General features: G+C 49.8%; 1 protein-coding gene across 2 annotated transcripts in view; it reads right to left on the bottom strand.

The window, feature by feature from the left end:
• Positions 1 to 6,682, bottom strand: part of LOC137544668 (caspase-1-A-like) — a 56,700-nt gene extending 50,018 nt beyond the window's left edge. The window contains exon 1 of one of the 2 annotated variants that reach the window (XM_068265764.1): positions 6,609 to 6,682. In XM_068265764.1, coding sequence (XP_068121865.1) covers positions 6,609 to 6,615 — 7 coding nt within the window. In that variant the 5' untranslated portion in view covers positions 6,616 to 6,682. The remainder of the gene's footprint in view (positions 1 to 6,608) is intronic. The other variant, XM_068265765.1, reaches the window with a different exon arrangement.
• Positions 6,683 to 22,089: the final 15,407 nt, after the last annotated feature.

Below are 22,089 nucleotides of genomic sequence, written 5' to 3'. Positions count from 1 at the left end.
CCCCTGTCACTGCCACCCATCAATCACCCCCTGTCACTGCCACCCATCAATCAGCCCCTAACCTGCCCCTTGCGGGCAATCTGATCACCCACCCACACCAATAGATCGCCCGCAGATCCGACATCAGATCACCTCCCAAGTGCAGTGTTTACATCTGTTCTCTCCTCTAAACACCCACTAATTACCCATCAATCACCCATCAATCACCCCCTATCACCACCTGTCACTGTTACCCATCAGATTAGGCTCTAATCTGCCCCTTGCGGGCACCCAATCACCTGCCCACACGCTCAGATTGCCCTCAGACCCCCCCCCCCTTTATCAATTCGCCAGTACATTATTTACATCCGTTCGTCCCTGTAATAACCCACTGATCACCTATCAATCACCCATCAATCACCCCCTGTCACTGCCACCCATCAATCACCCCCTGTCACTGCCACCCATCAATCAGCCCCTAACCTGCCCCTTGCGGGCAATCTGATCACCCACCCACACCAATGGATCGCCCGCAGATCCGACATCAGATCACCTCCCAAGTGCAATGTTTACATCTGTTCTCTCCTCTAAACACCCACTAATTACCCATCAATCACCCCCTATCACCACCTGTCACTGTTACCCATCAGAATAGACCCTAATCTGTCCCTTGCGGGCACCCAATCACCCGCCCCACACGCTCAGATTGCCCTCAGACCCCCCCTTATCAATTCGCCAGTGCATTATTTACATCTGTTCTTCCCTGTAATAACCCACTGATCACCTGTCAATCACCTGTCAATCACCTATCAATCACCCATCAATCACCCCCTGTCACTGTCACCCATCAATTACCCCCTGTCACTGCCACCCATCAATCAGCCCCTAACCTGCCCCTTGCGGGCAATCTGATCACCCACCCACACCATCAGATTGCCCCAGACCTACCCTCAGATCACCTCCAAAGTGCATTGTTTACATCTGTTCTGCCATCTAATCACCCACTGATCACCCATCAATCAGCCCCTGTCACTGATACCCATCAGATTAGACCCCTATCTGCCCCTAGGGCACCCAATCACCCGCCCACACCCTCAGAATGCCCTCAGACCCCAGCCCTGATCACCTCGCCAGTGCATTGCTTGCATCTATTTCCCCCCTCTAATCACACCTTGAGACACCCATCAATCACCTCCTGTCACCACCTGTCACCCCCTAGCACACCTACCCATCAGATCAGGCCCTAATTTGCCCCGTGTGGGCTCCTGATCACTCAGCCAAACCCTCAGACCCCCCCTCAGACCCCCTTCCGATCACCTCCCCAGTGCATTGATTGCATCTATTTTCCCCTCTAACCACCACCTGAGACACCCATCAATCACCTCCTGTCACCCCCCTAGCACTCCTATCCATCAGAACAGGCCCAATACAACCTGTCATCTAAGAGGCCACCCTGCTTATGACCGGTTCCACAAAATTTGCCCCCTCATAGACCACCTGTCATCAAAATTTGCAGATGCTTATACCCCTGAACAGTCATTTTGAGAAATTTGGTTTCCAGACTACTCACGGTTTTGGGCCCGTAAAATGCCAGGGCAGTATAGGAACCCCACAAGTGACCCCATTTTAGAAAAAAGACACCCCAAGGTATTCTGTTAGGTGTATGACGAGTTCATAGAAGATTTTATTTTTTGTCAAAAGTTAGCGGAAATTGATTTTTATTGTTTTTTTCACAAAGTGTCATTTTTCACTAACTTGTGACAAAAAATAAAATCTTTTATGAACTCACCATACACCTAACGGAATACCTTGGGGTGTCTTCTTTCTAAAATGGGGTCACTTGTGGGGTTCCTATACTGCCCTGGCATTTTAGGGGCCCTAAACCGTGAGGAGTAGTCTAAAAAACAAATGCCTCAGAATGACCTGTGAATAGGACGTTGGGCCCCTTAGCGCACCTAGGCTGCAAAAAAGTGTCACACATGTGGTATTGCCATACTCAGGAGAAGTAGTATAATGTGTTTTGTGGTGTATTTTTACACATACCCATGCTGGGTGGGAGAAATCTCTCTGTAAATGGGCAATTGTGTGTAAAACAAAATAAAAAATGTGTCATTTACAGAGATATTTCTCCCACCCATCATGGTTATATGTAAAAATACACCACAAAACACATTGTACTACTTCTCCTGAGTACGGTGATACCACATGTGTGACACTTTTTTGCACCCTAACTGTGCTAAGGGGCCCAAAGTCCAATGAGTACCTTTAGGATTTCACAGGTCATTTTGAGACATTTGGGTTCAAGACTAAAGGCCGGGCGGATCGCTCAAACTCGCCCTTATGAAGCGGACGACAGCCTGTACACACGCCCGACTTAGCGGGCGAACGACGGGACGTTCAAACGACCCGTCGTTCGCGGAAATCCGACGTGTGTATGGGCCTTACTCCTCATGGTTTAGGGCCCCTAAAATGCCAGGGCAGTATAGGAACCCCACAAATGACCCCATTTTAGAAAGAAGACACCCAAAGGTATTCCGTTAGGAGTATGGTGAGTTCATAGAAGATTTTATTTTTTGTCACAAGTTAGCGGAAATTGATTTGTATTGGGGTTTTTTTCACAAAGTGTCATTTTCCGCTAACTTGTGACAAAAAAAATTCTTCTATGAACTCATCATACTCCTAACAGAATACCTTGGGGTGTCTTCTTTCTAAAATGGGGTCACTTGTAGGGTTCCTATACTGCCCTGGCATTTTAGGGGCCCTAAACCGTGATGAGTAGTCTAGAATCCAAATGCCTCAAAATGACCTGTGAATAGGACGTTAGGCCCCTTAGCGCACCTAGGTTGTAAAAAAGTGTCACACATGTGGTTTTGCTGTACTCAAAAGAAGTAGTATAATGTGTTTTGGGGTGTACTTTTATACATACCCATGCTGGGTGGGAGAAATCTCTCTGTAAATGGACAATTGTGTGTAAAAAAAAAATCAAAAAATTGTCATTTACAGAGATATTTCTCCCACCCAGCATCTGTATGTGTAAAAATACACCCCAAAATACATTATACTACTTCTCCTGAGTACGGCGGTACCACATGTGTGGCACTTTTTTGCACCCTAAGTCCAATGAGTACCTTTAGGATTTCACAGGTCATTTTGCAACATTTGGTTTCAAGACTACTCCTCACGGTTTAGGGCCCCTAAAATGCCAGGGCAGTATAGGAACCCCACAAATGACCCCATTTTAGAAAGAAGACACCCAAAGGTATTCCGTTAGGAGTATGGTGAGTTCATAGAAGATTTTATTTTTTGTCACAAGTTAGCGGAAAATGACACTTTGTGAAAAAAAACAATTAAAATCAATTTCCGCTAACTTGTGACAAAAAATAAAATCTTCTATGAACTCACCATACTCCTAACGGAATACCTTGGGGTGTCTTCTTTCTAAAATGGGGTAATTTGTGGGGTTCCTATACTGCCCTGGCATTTTAGGGGCCCTAAACCGTGAGGAGTAGTCTTGAAACCAAATGTCGCAAAATGACCTGTGAAATCCTAAAGGTGCTCATTGGACTTTGGGCCCCTTAGCGCAGTTAGGGTGCAAAAAAGTGCCACACATGTGGTATCGCCGTACTCAGAAGAAGTAGTATAATGTGTTTTGGGGTGTATTTTTACACATACCCATGCTGAGTGGGAGAAATATCTCTGTAAATAGACAATTGTGTGTAAAAAAAAATCAAAAAATTGTCATTTACAGAGATATTTCTCCCACCCAGCATGGGTATGTGTAAAAATACACCCCAAAACACATTATACTACGTCTCCTGAGTATGGCAATACCACATGTGTGGCACTTTTTTGCAGCCTAACTGCGCTAAGGGGCCCAAAGTCCAATGAGCATCTTTAGGCTTTACAGGGGGTGCTTACAATTAGGCACCCCCCAAAATGCCAGGACAGTGTCACAAAGTGTCATTTTCCGCTAACTTGTGACAAAAAATAAAATCTTCTATGAACTCACCATGCCTCTCACTGAATACTTTGGGATGTATTCTTTCCAAAATGGGGTCATTTGGGGGATATTTATACTATCCTGGAATTTTAGCACCTCATGAAACATGACAGATGGTCAGAAAAGTCAGAGATGCTATAAAATGGGAAAATTCACTTTTGGCACCATAGTTTGTAAACGCTATAACTTTTACCCAATCCAATAAATATACACTGAATGTTTTTTTTTTATCAAAGACATGTAGCAGAATAACTTTCGTGCTCAAATGTATAGGAAATTTTACTTTATTTGAAAAATGTCAGCACAGAAAGTTAAAAAAGTCATTTTTTTGACAAAATTCATGTCTTTTTTGATGAATATAATAAAAACTAAAACTCGCAGCAGCAATCAAATAGCACCAAAAGAAAGTTGTATTAGTGACAAGAAAAGGAGGTAAAATTCATTTAGGTGGTAGGTTGTATGACCGAGCAGTAAACCGTGAAAGCTGCAGTGGTCTGAATGGAAAAAAAGGCTCTGGTCCTTAAGGGGCTAAAAGACTGTGGTTCTCAAGTGGTTAAACTCAAAAATAATCTGTTTAGCAGAATGAAACAGAATGGATCCCAATGGGTGTGAATGGATCCTATGCAAAGCACTAGGATCCGTTCACATCACTCCGTTCGTAACGGATCCTTTTTGTCCATTCAGTCAAACGGAATGCAAGTATATGCAGTATGAGATAATTCTGGATCCGCGGAAGCGTTACGGGTATATCGACGAGTTGGATACCGATAATGAAATGGAACGCATGCAAGAACGACTAATGCCCAGTGCTGAAAATTGATCCATGCAGTGTGAACAGACGCTGAGCCCTAATGTATTTACTATTTGAAAGCAGCAGTGGTCCATGGTAAGTGCATATCACAGTAAGGTATCCAGAATGGACAAGGTCAACCACACAACACATTGGGCTTGATGCACAAACTTGCAGTAATATTGTTGTGCAAAGACAACGCACGGCAATATTAGCTTTACTAGCGGGACTGTGTACCGCACGATACGCTATTAGCTGGATCCGCTCCGCAGTACTTGAGCAGCACAACCAGGGGGTTGATCGGTCGGCTGCACACACCACAGGCTGATACCCGATCAATTTCAGCATGAAGTCTCTCGAGAATCGGTCTTGTGACGCCGCATCAGCTGCGTTCTGTCCCCTAATGGAAAATGCCCCCCCCCCCCCTCCCCGTTGCAATATACTTTACATGTCCACCGCTGGCATCGTCCACATACATGTTCCTCATGCGCTTGCTGACATAACGTGGGTGCGTGTGTGACGTCACACACGCACTGTGTGTGCAGGGCCAGCGCTACCATAGAGGCAATTGCCCTAGGGCCCCAGAGCCTGTGGGGGCCACCAGTGGCTACAAGAGGAAAACATTTTTTTTCAAAAAGACCTTATAGTTTTTGAGAAAGTCGATTTTAAAGTTTCAAAGGAAAAAAAATACACATTTAAAAACCCGCCGAATTTAACGGTTAATAGCAAATCCACCTTAAATGCTAGAAACCCTAAATTTGCAGGATATGTTAAGGAGATCCTTGGGAATAAGAGGAAAACAATTTTTCAAAAAGACCTTATAGTTTTTGAGAAAATCGATTTTAAAGTTTCGAAGAAAAAAAGTATACTTTTAAATGCGGTAAATGTCACTTTTGGGTAGTGTAATTTTACATGTATCAAAAGAAAGAGCAATGAATTTCCTGACGCGGTAAATGTCACTTTTAGGTAGTGTTTTTACATGTATCAAAAGAAAGAGCCATGAATTTCCTGACGGGGTTTCCAGGGGGTCCATACGCAGCCGCAGCGCTTTGGCCAGGGATCGCTATACAGCCGCAATATGGCTGTATGAAGATCCCTGGCATTTTTTTTTCCTATTTTCAGTTGTTTTTTTTTAAAGTTTAGAGTGTGGGAAGTTTTTTTTTTTTTTTTTTAAATGATGTGGGGGTCCCCCTTCCTGAAATGTTTTAACCCCTTGTCCCCCATGCAGGCTGGGATAGCCAGAATGTGGAGTTCCGACTGATTGGGGCTTCACACCCTGACTATACCAGCTGCAAAAAAGGTCCCTTAATGCCTATTTTTGTTCCGGGGTATCTGTTGGGGGGCCCCCCAGGTTTATTTTGCCCTGGGGCCCCATTGTTGCTAAAACCGGCCCTGCGTGTGTGTATCAGAACAGAGCCCAGAGCCAGCAACGGATATGTAAAGTATATTGCACGGGGGAAACATTTTACATTAGGGAGGACTGCGCGGGGGGTTGGCGAGGAAGCGTCACAAGGGCGATTCCCGAGAGATTTCATGCTGAAATCGATCGGGATCAGCCTGTGGTGTATGGACAGACAACAGATCTTGGTCGATCTGCCCATATATCTTCTGATGTATGGGGACCTTTAGGATTATCACAGTACATTTGCAGTGGAAAACTTTTCCCTCCTGTTCTACACTTGACAGATTCTTCCCTACAACCTTCACCCACTAAACTATCTTCCAATATCCAGTGTCTCCTCCATCCATGCCGTACACTTGTGCTGTGCTTAGCTGACACATACAGTATTTGCTAGTAATTCCGTATAGTGCAATAATAACCAGCTCACATTACATTACCTGCCATGTTTCATGACTTTCTGAGGGAAGAAGATCCACAGTCTGAAGCAGCCAGTTCAGTCAGGAAAGCTCACATTGCAGGAAGTTGTACTGAAAGTCTCAGAGGCTCCCTTCCCCTCATTGGCTGGTGTGGGAATCTGGGTGTTCACAGTTCCTATCTACTACTGATAGTCAAGAAAGAGCAAACGGTTTCACTTTCATAGAAGGGATCCGTGAATATGTGGTTACAGAGGCTGAAGTTAAAGAAAAGCCATTATAAACTCTGACTGAATAGAAACTTACAAGTAAGGCTAGGTTCACACTTGTCAGGTTGCAGATCGGAATGAGTTTTCTTGCACACTACATGCGATTCCGATTCTTTTATACGATCCGATTCTTGATTCAGATTAAAAAAGTACTGCATGCTGCTACGTATTTTAATCGTAATCAAAAATTGGATCATTTAAAAAGTCGGAAGAGTCCTCAAACTGATCAGTTTTTCTAAAAAGTCAAACAGTCCAGTATATCAGCACACTGTAGTTAAATTAATCATGCTCTTTATTGAGCCATAATCCACAAGATAGCCGGCAAATGTTTCGGGGGCCGTGCAGGGTCCTCTTCATCAAGGAATGTGGATTATGGCTCAATAAAGAACGTAATTAATTGAACTACGGTGTGCTGATATACTGGACTGTTGTACATGGCAAATGCATGAAAACATACCACTTAAATACTTTACAAAATTATACAAATTATAAATAAAGGAGACCACACACATGAAGGCGTTTAAAAGGCCGCTGCCCTTCTTTATTGGGGGTTTTAACCAAATAACTTTATTAATTTGAAACCGTAACTTCCGTTAAACCAGACTGAAAACCTTTATTTTTTTGTAACACCAGAAATTATTGCCTGGTCAGTAGACCCAGGCAATACCACCGTTGCTCCTAGCAACACACCAACTGCCCGCCCCTATGAGTGGGAAGCACTCCCCCCCCCCCCCCCCCCAATAAGTAGGATACCGCGACAGGCTCTGACTCGAAGAATAGGGAGGGAGGGTGGGAGAAGCTCGCCTGTTCCCAGCCAACTGACCCAGAAACTTGGTCACCTCATTATTTATACTGTCCATAGCTGCTCAGCCATTGGGTCACCGGGGACCCTAGCACCCAGACCAGAGCCAATCACCACCCTTGCCCTCAGTCCGCCTCCTGATTGAGTGAAGTGTCCAGCAGCATCCTCAGCAACAGATCCTTCCAGAATGCTGAGATGTATCTCTTCACAGATCAGTACCTGAAACAAGAGAGAAAGCACAGCCAGAAACACAGCCACCTGTATACATTACACTTAGCTATATACGGGCAGTTTTCAGCATCTGCCATGAGTACGTCGCCCTATTGTGCTCCTCCCTGTCCATGGCAAATGCATGAAAACATACCACTTAAATACTTTACAAAATTATACAAATTATAAATAAAGGAGACCACACACATGAAGGCGTTTAAAAGGCCGCGGCCCTTCTTTATTGGGGGTTTTAACCAAATAACTTTATTAATTTGAAACCGTAACTTCCGTTAAACCAGACTGAAAACCTTTATTTTTTTGTAACACCAGAAATTATTGCCTGGTCAGTAGACCCAGGCAATACCACCGTTGCTCCTAGCAACACACCAACTGCCCGCCCCTATGAGTGGGAAGCACTACCCCACCCGGCTGCTACGCCTGGCACACCCCCACTTCCGGAGCCTTTTCAATCGCCGCCTTCCAATTGCAGACAGATGCACCGCATCCCAACGGAAAATACCCGGCACAAACCCCTCCAACTCCTTGTGCCTGTACGCAAAACCTCCAATACCCGGCAAAAATGTACTCGTCTGCCTATTGATCTTCTTGCGAATTTTATTCAAAAAATTCAAACCCGGGTAATTATTCCATTTTAGTCGCGGAACAATTTCCGAAAAAACGAAAACAGTGTTAGGCAGCTCCTCGTGCCACCCTTTCAAATCCTGCATCATGTTATTCAAGAGATCCAAAGTCTTACACTTTCCTAAATCATTTCCTCCAGCATCAGAGGCGTAGCTAGGGTTTTCAGCGCCCGGGGACAAAGACTATTAATGCGCCCCCTAAGGTGAAGGGTCGTGACCAAATGTGGGCGTGGTTATGGGTACTCCACATTTGGTCACGCTCCTTCAAATGTACATGGAGGTTAGCAGGCTCACGCTCACCCACCCTCCCTCAGTATGTACCTTCCAGCATGTTCCAAGACAAATTCAGCAATCATGAGCCCCCCACCCCCATCAAGACAAATTCCGCAATCATGAGCAAACATGAGGCCCCCAACAAGACAAATTTAGCAATCCTGAGGCCCCCAACAAGACAAATTCAGCAATCATGAGGCCCCTAACAAGACAAATTCAGCAATCATGAGGCCCCTAACAAGACAAATTCAGCGATCTTGAGGCCCCCAACAAATCATGAGGCCCCCAACAAGACAAATTCAGTAACCATGAGGCCCCCAACAAGACAAATTCAGCAGTCATGAGGCACATAAATAGACAGCATTTCACATAAATAGGCAGAATGTCCCCTTAATATGGTAGACACCTCTCACCTGGCAGCAGTTCCCCAAAATACACTCAATCTGACAGCAATGCTTGCCCAAAAATAGGTAGCCCCAGGTCTATAGGTGTCCCCAGAATAGGTGGCCAGCAGTATAGATGTCCCCAGAACAGGTAGCCAGGGGTAGAGATGTCCACAGAACAGGTAGCCAGGGGTATATGTGCCCAGTATATGTAGGCAGGGGTATGTGTCCCCAGTATATGTAGCCAGAGGTATATGTGCCCAGTATATGTAGCCAGGGGTATAAATGCCCAGTATATGTAGCCAGGGGTATATGTACCCAGTATATGTAGTTAGGGGTATATGTGCCCAGTATATGTAGGCAGGGGTATATGTGCCCAGAGTAGGTAGCCAGGGGTATATGTGCCCAGAGTAGGTAGCCAGGGATATATGTCCAGTATATGTAGCCAGGGGTATATGTGCCCAGAGTAGGTAGCCAGGGGTATATGTGCCCAGAGTAGGTAGCCAGGGGTATATGTGCCCAGAGTAGGTAGCCAGGGGTATATGTGCCCAGAGTAGGTAGCCAGGGGTATATGTGCCCAGAGTAGGTAGCCAGGGGTATATGCCCAGTATATGTAGGCAGGGGTATATGTGCCCAGAGTAGGTAGCCAGGGGTATATGTGCCCAGAGTAGGTAGCCAGGGGTATATGCCCAGTATATGTAGGCAGGGGTATATGTGCCCAGAGTAGGTAGCCAGGGGTATATGTGCCCAGAGTAGGTAGCCAGGGGTATATGTGCCCAGAGTAGGTAGCCAGGGGTATATATGCCCAGAGTAGGTAGCCAGGGGTATATGTGCCCAGAGTAGGTAGCCAGGGGTATATGTGCCCAGAGTAGGTAGCCAGGGGTATATGTGCCCAGAGTAGGTAGCCAGGGGTATATGTGCCCAGAATAGGTAGCCAGGGGTATATGTGCCCAGAGTAGGTAGCCAGGTCAGGTGTCCCCCTCCCCAGCAGGAGGGGAGCAGCGCAGAGAAGAGCTGCTCTCCCTTCCTCGCTGTCCCCTCCAATGTCCGGGTGGCTCAGGCTGGCAGCGGCGGGCGGAACTTACCTCCGTCTCGTCGCAGCGCCGGATGGATCTGCCACTACTCTGGTCTGGTCCAGACCAGAGCAGCGGCTGCGCACTCGAACTTCCGGCCGGCGCTGGAGCGAGACGGAGGTGAGTTCCGCCCGCCGCTGCCAGCCAAGAGCCACCCGGACATTGGAGGGGACAGCGAGGGAGGGAGAGAGCACCAAAGGTGAGGGAAGGAGGGGGGATATGGCCCCCCTTCCCCACCGTCCGCACAGCTCTCCCTCTTCTCTGCGCTGCTCCCCTCCCCTCCGCCGCAAAAAAAAAAAACCCGCAGCTCAGCCAGGCTGAGGGCGCCCTCGGGGACCAGGCGCCCCGGGCACTTGTCCTACCCCGACCCCCCCTAGCTCCGCGCCTGTCCAGCATGAAGGATGATAATGTCTGGGGAGTGATCAACTGCTAAACTTTCATTCAATAACTGGTTCAACTGATCCCACCGCAGCCCCCTAATACCTTTCCAGATCACGGTGAAAGAATGTTCTGGTAAATCCAGATTAATAGAATAGGGCCTCACTGCAGCCCTCTTATTGGCCCAATAGACAAAGGAGTGCCCACATATCCAAACAGTCTTATGAGCACCTGTAAGACAAATAGACAATTAGGACAAACAAAGATTGGGTCGCACATATATCTGGAATCGTTTAGACTCCCACCTACCCAACCTCCTGATCACTTCCTCACTCAAACCCATGCGAGCGGTCTCAGTTGCCGCGCCTATCCTGAACGAGTGGGAGGAAAAACACTCCCCACCCAAGCCCAATTTCGTTTAAAAACTGACACGAACTGATATTTCGTCAGAGGGAGACCCCTTTCATGACACAAAAAGGACTCAGACACACCACGAACTGACACGAAAGAGGATAGCACAGACACAGGACAAAGCACGGAGCCGGACAACGCATGCAATCTCAGCCAAGTCCCTTTTGCCAGCTGATCAGTTTTGGAACTTCTTATAAAAACCAGGACAACCTCCTGCTGAACCACCACATCCCCCAGCTTCAGTGGCGAGACCACCCACTTAGAAGGGGATACCAGCTCCGAAATGCGCAGAGCGCCAAAATATGCCAAACAGAAAGCAGCTTTGAATAAAACAGCCTCATAATGAGAAGTGCAAACCGAACCCAACACTGCACACAAGTCACCCAATAAATTATAGCAAACCGGACGCCTCCCGTCGCAAACTGGAAACTGTTTCCTATAACCTCTCAGGAATTGCTTCACTATAAAATGATCATTGAGAGGCAGCCCACCCCTAAGCTTCCTAAAAAAGGAGATACCCGCCAGGCATTTGGACAGCATGCTAAAAGATACCCCAAAACTCACTCTCTCACAAATGAACAACAACACTAAAGACACATCAGTAGACATTATTGATGCCTGATTATCAGTGCAAAATACCAACCATTTTTCCCAAGCATCCTTATACGATGCCCACGTAGAAGGCGCAAGGGACCGCTGGATTGTCTCTTCTATGATTCCCAAATAACCTTCTACAGGCGGGGTGGACAGACCTCCCCTTCCGGCTCTGCATCCGGCACCAACTCCCGGAACACCCGCAACTGTTGGCGAGAAAGGGCATCAGCCACAGTATTCTCCTTTCCTGGAAGATTTTTCGCCTTAAGCCAGATATTATACTTTAAACAATGCAGAACTAAAGACCTCAGAACTTTCAACACCAGAGGAGACTTTGACGTTTGGCAGTTCACAGCATATAACACTCCTTTATTGTCAGTTTGCAAGAGGATGCGTTTGTTCCTGAAAAATTGTCCCCATAAAATAATAGCGACCAGCACCGGAAACAATTCTAATAAAACTATAGATCTAGTGGCTCCGCTGTCAATCCAGTCATCTGGCCACACCTCCGCTGACATTTTACCAGCCCAAAATGCTCCAAAGCCTACAGATCCCGCTGCATCCGTGAATAACTGACATTCTGAATCCAAAATAAAGTCGCTCTGCCAAAAAGAACTGCCGTTAAACTCACTTAAAAAATGTTTCCACATGAACAAATCCGCTATCACCTCAGCTGATAACCTCACATGCCAAGCAGGGATTTTTATGCCCGCTATGGCCAGGGCCAACCTTCTGCAAAAAACCCTACCCATAGGTAAAACTCTTGTGGCGAAAGCCAGCAGACCGAGAACGAACTGGATCGCCCTAACCTGCGCTTTCTTCAAGCTGCACAACTTACCAATTTCTTTCCTCAGTTTCTCGACCTTCTCCTCCGGAAGCCTAAATTCCATTGCTATCGTATCAATACAGATACCTAAAAAAACCAAACAAGTACACGGATCCACTGTTTTTTGAGCTGCTAAAGGGACCCCAAAGAAGTCCATGAGCCTGCAAAATGACGATAATAACGACGAGCAAATCATGCTATCCCTAGGCCCCACAAACAAGAAATCATCTAAATAATGCACTGTTGCCCCCTGCTCGTGCTCGTAAGACACCACCCACTCCAAGAAAGACGAAAAGACTTCGAAGTACATACAAGAAAGGGAACAGCCCATAGGTGGACATTTATCGAAATAAAAATTCCCCTCAAAATGAAAACCTAACAAAGTAAACCCCCCAGGCCAAATAGGTAACAAACGAAAAGCTGATTGTATGTCAGATTTTGCCATCAATGCGCCAGGCCCAAATTTCTTGACCAATCCCACCGCCTGGTCAAAGGATACATAACGCACTGATGACCAATCCTCAGGGATGGAATCATTGAGGGAGCCACCTTGTGGATAGGACAGGTGGTGAATGATATGGAATTCCCCTGGCTCCCTCTTCGGGACCACCCCAAGGGGAGACAAACAGAAATCACGGAAAGGGGGTTCAGAAAAGGGGCCAGCGACCCTCCCCAGATCAATTTCTTTTTGTATTTTGTTACGCACGATGTCAGGGAAATCAGCCACAGATTTTACATTTTTTACCCAATTACAACCGCTGCCCGTGAAAGGGGGGATGAAAAAACCTTTTGAAAACCCGTCAAACAAAAATTTAGCTATCTGCTGATTTGGGAAGGCTTCGAGCCACGGTAGAAGCCTTTCCAGGATCACCGGACTCTGAGCTTTTATGAAAGGACTGCTGAGGACCGCTCGCTTTTTTAAGGCATTTTATTAAAGCATGAGAGCCCCCACAAAAGGAGCACTCGTGCCTAAATCGGCAATTAGTGAATTTGCAATTGGATTCGTTGAATGAAAAACAAACGCCTTTTCGGAGCTGCAGTGAAACAGCGCCAGCGGGCTTCTGATGCTGAGAACTGTATGGGAGCATCAGTGACAACCACAGGTCCACATCTTTAGTACCCAATTAAGGTTAGAGTGAACCGCCATTTTTTGCCTGAATGTTTCGTCATACAGAAACCAGCTGAGCGGCCCAAACTTCTTGTAAGCCTCCAGCACGATGTCAATATAACGGAACAAACCGTTACATTTTTCCGGGTACTTTTCAGTCAAAATACTTGAATATATGCAAAAGGCCTGAAGCCGGTTGTAAAACGTCCTGGCAACAGGCCTCCGCCTATCCACCTCAGCATCCTTTTTGTCTTTTACCACATATTCCTTATTTGAAGGCAACAGAGACAAAAGATCAATATACTCCAAACGCCAGATTTTTTCTTTTACGCTCTCTGGCAAATGAAATCCCAAAGGGGAACCCTCACAGGCCAATGCCTCTTTGTAGCAGACCTCTGACACCCCAGCTCGTTGAATGTTAAAAGCAGGGACAGCAGAAACAGGAGCATTAGATACAGTATTCACAACATTAGTCACAGCAGAAGAAGGAGACATTAGTGGAGGTGTTAAAAAACCAGAGATAGGATTAAACCAAGAACCAGCAGATATAGTTGTAGACACTCTGTGAGGAACAGACATCGCAGTAGTAGAGACAACAGAAGCTGCTGGTGGGGGTACTGATACTGGCGGTGGAACACTAGGTCCAGACCAAACCGTAGCAGGAGATGCAGGCAAAGAATTACCCACTCTCTCCCCCACAGCCCCCACAGCACCCAGCCTCCCCACTAACAATTGCAGCGAAGACAACACTAAATCCAGTTTCAAAGAAGTGACATCAGGGGCAGAGCCCATTAACTCACCCTGCTCCCTGGGTCAGTGGTGTAGCTACAAACCTCTGGGCCCCGATGCGGAATCTGGATGTGGGCCCTCCCCGGCAACAACAGCCCCCCTCCCCCGGCAACACCCAACGCACACACATATCCGAATCCCTACCTATAGCCAGTTATAGGTCCCCCCAGTATAGGAAGCCAGGCATAGGTAAGCCAGTATAGTTGCCCCCGGTATAGGTTAGCCAGGTAGGTGTCTCCAGCATAGGTAGCCAGTATAGTTGCCCCCAGTATAGGTTAGATAGGCAGGCGCCGCCGGTATAAGTTAGATAAGTTAGATAGATAGGTGCCCCCAGTACAGGTTAGCTAGGTGGGTGCCTCTAATATAGGTAGCCAGAATAGTTGCCCCCAACATAGGTTAGATAGGTAGGTGCCCCCAGTATAGGTTAGTTGGGTAGGTGCCTCCAATATAGGTAGCCAGTATAGTTGCCACCTGTATAGGCTAGCTAGGTGCCCCGAATACAGGTTAGACAAGTAAGTGCCCCCAGGTTAGATAGGTAGGTGCCCCCCAGTATAGGTTAGATTAGGTAGCTGCCCCCCAGTATAGGTTAGATGAGGTAGGTGCCCCCCAGTATAGGTTAGATTAGGTAGCTGCCCCCCAGTATAAATTAGATTAGGTAGCTGCCCCCCAGGATAGATTAGGTAGCTTTCCCCCAGGATAGGTTAGATTAGGTAGCTGCCCCCCAGGATAGATTAGGTAGCTGCCCCCCAGGATAGATTAGGTAGCTGCCCCCAGGATAGGTTAGAGTAGGTAGCTGCTCCCCAGGATAGGTTAGAGTAGGTAGCTGCCCCCCAGGATAGGTTAGAGTAGGTAGCTGCCCCCCAGGATAGATTAGGTAGCTGCCCCCCAGGATAGATTAGGTAGCTGCCCCCCAGGATAGGTTAGATTAGGTAGCGGCCCCTAGGATAGGTTAGATTAGGTAGCTCCCCCCCCCAGGATAGGTTAGGTAGGTAGCTGCTCCCCAGGATAGGTTAGGTGGGTAGCTACCCCCCCCCAGGATAGATTAGGTAGGTAGCTGCCCCCCCCCAGGATAGGTTAGGTAGGTAGCTGCCCCCCAGGATAGGTTAGGTAGGTAGTTGCCCCCCCCCCCAGGATAGGTTAGGTAGGTAGCTGCCCCCCCAGGATAGGTTAGGTAGGTAGCTGCCCCCCCAGGATAGGTTAGGTAGGTAGCTGCCTCCTCAGGATAGGTTAGGTAGGTAGCTGCCTCCTCAGGATAGGTTAGGTAGGTAGCTGCCCCCCCAGGATAGGTTAGGAAGGTAGCTGCCCCCCAGGACAGGAAAGGTAGGTAGGTGCCCCCCATAATGAAGGGGGGAGCCGCAGCTGCGGGGAGGGCAGCCCGACCTCTCCCTCCCTTCCTCTCCCCGGGGTCCCCCCTCAGATGCAGAGTGAGCGGCGCACGGAAGCGCTGTAGGCAGAACTCACCTCCGTCCCTGCTTACCAATCGCCGCTGATCTCCTCCCGCTGTATAGATGCTGATACACACTGCTTCCGGCTAAACAGGAAGCAGTGTGTATCAGCATCTATACAGCGGGAGGAGATCAGCGGCGATTGGTACGCAGGGACGGAGGTGAGTTCTGCCTACAGCGCTTCCGTGCACCGCTCACTCTGCATCTGAGGGGGGGGGGCCCCGGGGAGAGGAAGGGAGGGAGAGGTCGTGCTGCCCTCCCCGCGGCTGCAGCTCCCCCCTCCCAATACCGTGCACAGATCTCCAAACGGACATGGCCCCCCCGGGCCCCTCCCCCGCCTCTTCAGGAGCCGGGCCCGGTCGCCGTGGCGACCGTTGCGACCACGGGCCCTACGCCACTGCCCTGGGTCTTGCATTATTGAGGGCAGGAGGATCCCCTCGCACCACAGCTGGTGCAGGGTTCAGCTGTCTCTCCGGAGGATGCTGGGCAGGAGCAGCTGGGATCCCTGAAGATGGCCCCGCACCCCCCGACAGCGGATGCGGGCCTGTGGAGCCGTGGCCACCCCCGGATGAGGCACCTGCTGAGGAGTGGAGACCAGCTGTATTGAAGCTTGCAGTAGGTGGGGTCCCAGAAGACGGCCCCGCACCCCCCGTGAACGGATGCGGGCCTGAGAAGCCACAGGCACCTCTGGATGAGGCGCCCGCTGATGAGTGGAGGCCAGTAGCGGTGGAGCTTCCGGAAAGTGTAGACCGGCGGCTTCCTTTCCGTGCAGTAGGCGGAGAGTAAGGCCGGGTCCTTCTCTTCTTCCGGCCTGACGAGCGGGGAACTTCCGGCGCAGGCTCCTCCTCTTGCGCCTCACACTGGGAGGCATCTGGAACGCACAGAGGAAGGAAGGCGGGGCCTGCTGGGTAGAGAGCGGCAGCAGGATCTGACGGCTGGAGGCCATCCTGACGAGCCTGAAGAGCCTCTACATCGGGAACCATCGGAGCCGCCGGAACACCAGCCGCAGGTACAGCGCCCAGCGCAGGGGACGCCAGGGGCTGAGTGGAGTTCACAGCGGCCAGTAGAAGTCGCAGCCGGTCTTCTCCATCCGGCAACTGAGCTGTAGCCAAAAGTTCCTGGAGGAGATCCATTGGGCAGCAGAAAATATATAAAAAAAAGGATGGCAAAATGTCAAAAAATCTCCCTGAAAGCAGGATCACCGGACTCTGAGCTGTTATGAAAGGACTGCTGAGGAACGCTCGCTTTTTTAAGGCATTTTATTAAAGCATGAGAGCCCCCACAAAAGGAGCACTCGTGCCTAAATCGGCAATTAGTGAATTTGCAATTGGATTCGTTGAATGAAAAACAAACGCCTTTTCGGAGCTGCAGCGAAACAGCGCCAGCGGGCTTCTGATGCTGAGAACTGTATGGGAGCATCAGTGACAACCACAGGTCCACATCTTTAGTACCCAATTAAGGTTAGAGTGAACCGCCATTTTTTGCCTGAATGTTTCGTCATACAGAAACCAGCTGAGCGGCCCAAACTTCTTGTAAGCCTCCAGCACGATGTCAATATAACGGAACAAACCGTTACATTTTCCGGGTACTTTTCAGTCAAAATACTTGAATATATGCAAAAGGCCTGAAGCCAGTTGTTAAACGTCCTGGCAACAGGCATCCGCCTATCCACCTCAGCATCCTTTTTGTCTTTTACCACATATTCCTTATTTGAAGGCAACAGAGACAAAAGATCAATATGCTCCAAACGCCAGATTTTTTCTTTTACGCTCTCTGGCAAATGGAATCCCAAAGGGGAACCCTCACAGGCCAATGCCTCTTTGTAGCAAACCTCTGACACCCCAGCTCGTTGAATGTTAAAAGCAGGGACAGCAGAAACAGGAGCATTAGATACAGTATTCACAACATTAGTCACAGCAGAAGAAGGAGACATTAGTGGAGGTGTTAAAAAACCAGAGATAGGATTAAACCAAGAACCAGCAGATATAGTTGTAGACACTCTGTGAGGAACAGACATCGCAGTAGTAGAGACAACAGAAGCTGCTGGTGGGGGTACTGATACTGGCGGTGGAACACTAGGTCCAGACCAAACCGTAGCAGGAGATGCAGGCAAAGAATTACCCACTCTCTCCCCCACAGCCCCCCCAGCACCCAGCCTCCCCACTAACAATTGCAGCGAAGACAACACTAAATCCAGTTTCAAAGAAGTGACATCAGGGGCAGAGCCCATTAACTCACCCTGCTCCCTGGGTCAGTGGCGTAGCTACAAACCTCTGGGCCCCGATGCGGAATCTGGATGTGGGCCCTCCCCAGCAACAACAGCCCCCCTCCCCCGGCAACACCCGACGCACACACATATCCGAATCCCTACCTATAGCCAGTTATAGGTCCCCCCAGTATAGGTAGCCAGGCATAGGTAAGCCAATATAGTTGCCCCCGGTATAGGTTAGCCAGGTAGGTGCCTCCAGCATAGGTAGCCAGTATAGTTGCCCCCAGTATAGGTTAGATAGGCAGGCACCGCCGGTATAAGTTAGATAGATAGGTGCCCCCAGTACAGGTTAGCTAGGTGGGTGCCTCTAATATAGGTAGCCAGAATATTTTCCCCCAACATAGGTTAGATAGGTAGGTGCCCCCAGTATAGGTTAGTTAGGTAGGTGCCTCCAATATAGGTAGCCAGTATAGTTGCCACCTGTATAGGCTAGCTAGGTGCCCCGAATACAGGTTAGACAAGTAAGTGCCCCCAGGTTAGATAGGTAGGTGCCCCCCAGTATAGGTTAGATTAGGTAGCTGCCCCCCAGTATAGGTTAGATGAGGTAGGTGCCCCCCAGTATAGGTTAGATTAGGTAGCTGCCCCCCAGTATAGGTTAGATTAGGTAGCTGCCCCCCAGGATAGATTAAGTAGCTTTCCCCCAGGATAGGTTAGATTAGGTAGCTTTCCCCCAGGATAGGTTAGATTAGGTAGCTGCCCCCCAGGATAGATTAGGTAGCTGCCCCCAGGATAGGTTAGAGTAGGTAGCTGCCCCCCAGGATAGGTTAGAGTAGGTAGCTGCCCCCCAGGATAGGTTAGAGTAGGTAGCTGCCCCCCAGGATAGATTAGGTAGCTGCCCCCCAGGATAGGTTAGATTAGGTAGCTGCCCCCCAGGATAGGTTAGATTAGGTAGCTGCCCCCCAGGATAGGTTAGGTAGGTAGCTGCCCCCCCCAGGATAGGTTAGGTGGGTAGCTGCCCCCCAGGATAGGTTAGGTAGGTAGCTGCCCCCCCCAGGATAGATTAGGTAGGTAGCTGCCCCCCAGGATAGGTTAGGTAGGTAGCTGCCCCCCAGGATAGGTTAGGTAGGTAGTTGCCCCCCCAGGATAGGTTAGGTAGGTAACTGCCCCCCCAGGATAGGTTAGGTAGGTAGCTGCCCCCCCCCCCCCCCCCAGGATAGGTTAGGTAGGTAGCTGCCCCCTCAGGATAGATTAGGTAGCTGCCCCCCCAGGATAGGTTAGGTAGGTAGCTGCCCCCCCAGGATAGGTTAGGTAGGTAGCTGCCCCCCAGGATAGGGAAGGTTGGTAGGTGCCCCCCCCCCCACAATGAAGGGGGAGCCGCAGCTGCGGGGAGGGCAGCCCGACCTCTCCCTCCCTTCCTCTCCCCGGGCCCCCCCCCCCCCCCCCTGAAATAGAAATAAACCAGCCAGGGCTGCGCAAACTCAACCTCGTCGTGTGGCCTGCAACACTGCGGAGCAGGAGTGACGTCACAACTATACCTAAAATGCTTAGAAAATTAAATCATGTGCCATCACTCAGCAGGCTTCAAAAATATACACAAACTTTATTGTTGGGATTGCACACACTGGGATAAGCCATAAAACCAATTCAAACAACTGGAGCGCTCCGTGCCCAGACATGCCGCAATACACTCACACAGACCAACCAAACAGGGGTACCGGTACCAGGACGGAGGTTCTACCCTGCAGGGAAGGAGACAAGCGGAGCGGAGATGCAGGCTGTCCGGAAAGTGTCAGACTACTAGACCGGGGAAAACAGCAATGGCTTCCGAGATACAGCAAGGGGTAAGTGATAATCTTCACCCGCGTCGCGGGACTCACCACTCTTCTTCCCTGTGTCCTTCTCTCAAACGTAGCTGTGCGCACAGTGGGACTCTTCACTCTTTCGCCGGACCTCAATCCAGAGGAGAGGTCTCCGGTCTGCAGGAAACCAGCGGCCGCATGCAATGCCAAAGGGGATCCCGGCTAGAGACACTCCGAGTAGCTCCAGTACGAAGTGCGGGTTGGAGCCCCGCCCACCTCCCGCTGTATAGATGCTGATACACACTGCTTCCGGCTAAACAGGAAGCAGTGTGTATCAGCATCTATACAGCGGGAGGAGATCAGCGGCGATTGGTACGCAGGGACGGAGGTGAGTTCTGCCTACAGCGCTTCCGTGCGCCGCTCACTCTGCATCTGAGGGGGGGGGGGCCCGGGGAGAGGAAGGGAGGGAGAGGTCGTGCTGCCCTCCCCGCGGCTGCAGCTCCCCCCTCCCAATAGCGTGCACGGATCTCCAAACGGACATGGCCCCCCGGGCCCCTCCCGCGCCTCTTCAGGAGCCGGGCCCGGTCGCCGTGGCGACCGTTGCGACCACGGGCCCTACGCCACTGCCCTGGGTCTTGCATCATTGAGGGCAGGAGGATCCCCTCGCACCACAGCTGGTGCAGGGTTCAGCTGTCTATTCGGAGGATGCTGGGCAGGAGCAGCTGGGATCCCTGAAGATGGCCCCGCACCCCCCGACAGTGGATGCGGGCCTGTGGAGCCGTGGCCACCCCCGGATGAGGCACCTGCTGAGGAGTGGAGACCAGCTGTAGTGAAGCTTGCAGTAGGTGGGGTCCCAGAAGACGGCCCCGCACCCCCCGTGAACGGATGCGGGCCTGAGAAGCCACGGGCACCTCTGGATGAGGCGCCCGCTGATGAGTGGAGGCCAGTAGCGGTGGAGCTTCCGGAAGGTGTAGACCGGCGGCTTCCTTTCCCTGCAGTAGGCAGAGAGTAAGGCCGGGTCCTTCTCTTCTTCCGGCCTGACGAGCGGGGAACTTCCGGCGCAGGCTCCTCCTCTTGCGCCTCACACTGGGAGGCATCTGGAACGCACAGAGGAAGGAAGGCGGGTCTGCTGGGTAGAGAGCGGCAGCAGGATCTGACGGCTGGAGGCCATCCTGACGAGCCTGAAGAGCCTCTACATCGGGAACCATCGGAGCCGCCGGAACACCAGCCGCAGGTACAGCGCCCAGCGCAGGGGACACCAGGGGCTGAGTGGAGTTCACAGCGGCCAGTAGAAGTCGCAGCCGGTCTTCTCCATCCGGCAACTGAGCTGTAGCCAAAAGTTCCTGGAGGAGATCCATCTGGCAGAAGAAAATATATAAAAAAAAGGATGGCAAAATGTCCAAAAATCCCCCTGAAAGCGATCCACAGCAGCACCAGCTAAAGTGGAATCCCAGAAAAAGGAGACTTGGTCCAAAAACACAGTCCAGAAATAAAGAATAAATAATAAAAAAGGAAGGGCGTGAAAAAGGAGAAATAATAAGAAAAGAAATAATAAGAAAAAAACAAATAAATAAATAACTGCAGCCACAGGCACACAGCAACCAGAAAGCTGTGATGGAGAACAGAGAAGCTCGCCTGTTCCCAGCCAACTGACCCAGAAACTTGGTCACCTCATTATTTATACTGTCCATAGCTGCTCAGCCATTGGGTCACCTGGGGAAGCTAGCACCCAGATCAGAGCCAATCACCACCCTTGCTCTCAGTCCGCCTCCTGATTGAGTGAAGTGTCCAGCAGCATCCTCAGCAACAGATCCTTCCAGAATGCTGAGATGTATCTCTTCACAGATCAGTACCTGAAACAATAGAGAAAGCACAGCCAGAAACACAGCCACCTGTATACATTACACTTAGCTATATACGGGCAGTTTTCAGCATCTGCCATGAGTACGTCGCCCTATTGTGCTCCTCCCTGTCCATTAGACTAGGACTATGGTAGGGAATAGATTGAGAGTGCCTCCGACACAAGTGCCCCCAGTTTAGGTAGTAACTGGGACACTTAAGCCATGCCCCTTTGTGGCCTTAAGCCACACCCCAGATTTGCAGTAGGGTGCCAGTGGGTGGGCGAGGGTGACAATGGGTGGGAGGAGGGTGCCAGTGGGTGGGGAGGAAGGTGCCAATCTGGGTGGGAATGAGGGTGCAACTGTGGGTGGGGATGAGGGTGCCACTCTGGGTGGGGATGAGGATGGTGCCATTCTGGGTGAGGAGAAAAGTGCCAGTGGGCAGAGAGGAGGGAAA

This window comes from Hyperolius riggenbachi, chromosome 2 (genome assembly GCF_040937935.1).
Source record: "Hyperolius riggenbachi isolate aHypRig1 chromosome 2, aHypRig1.pri, whole genome shotgun sequence".
NCBI classification, from domain to species: Eukaryota; Metazoa; Chordata; class Amphibia; order Anura; family Hyperoliidae; genus Hyperolius; species Hyperolius riggenbachi.
This window is presented reverse-complemented; position numbering and strand designations above follow the sequence as displayed.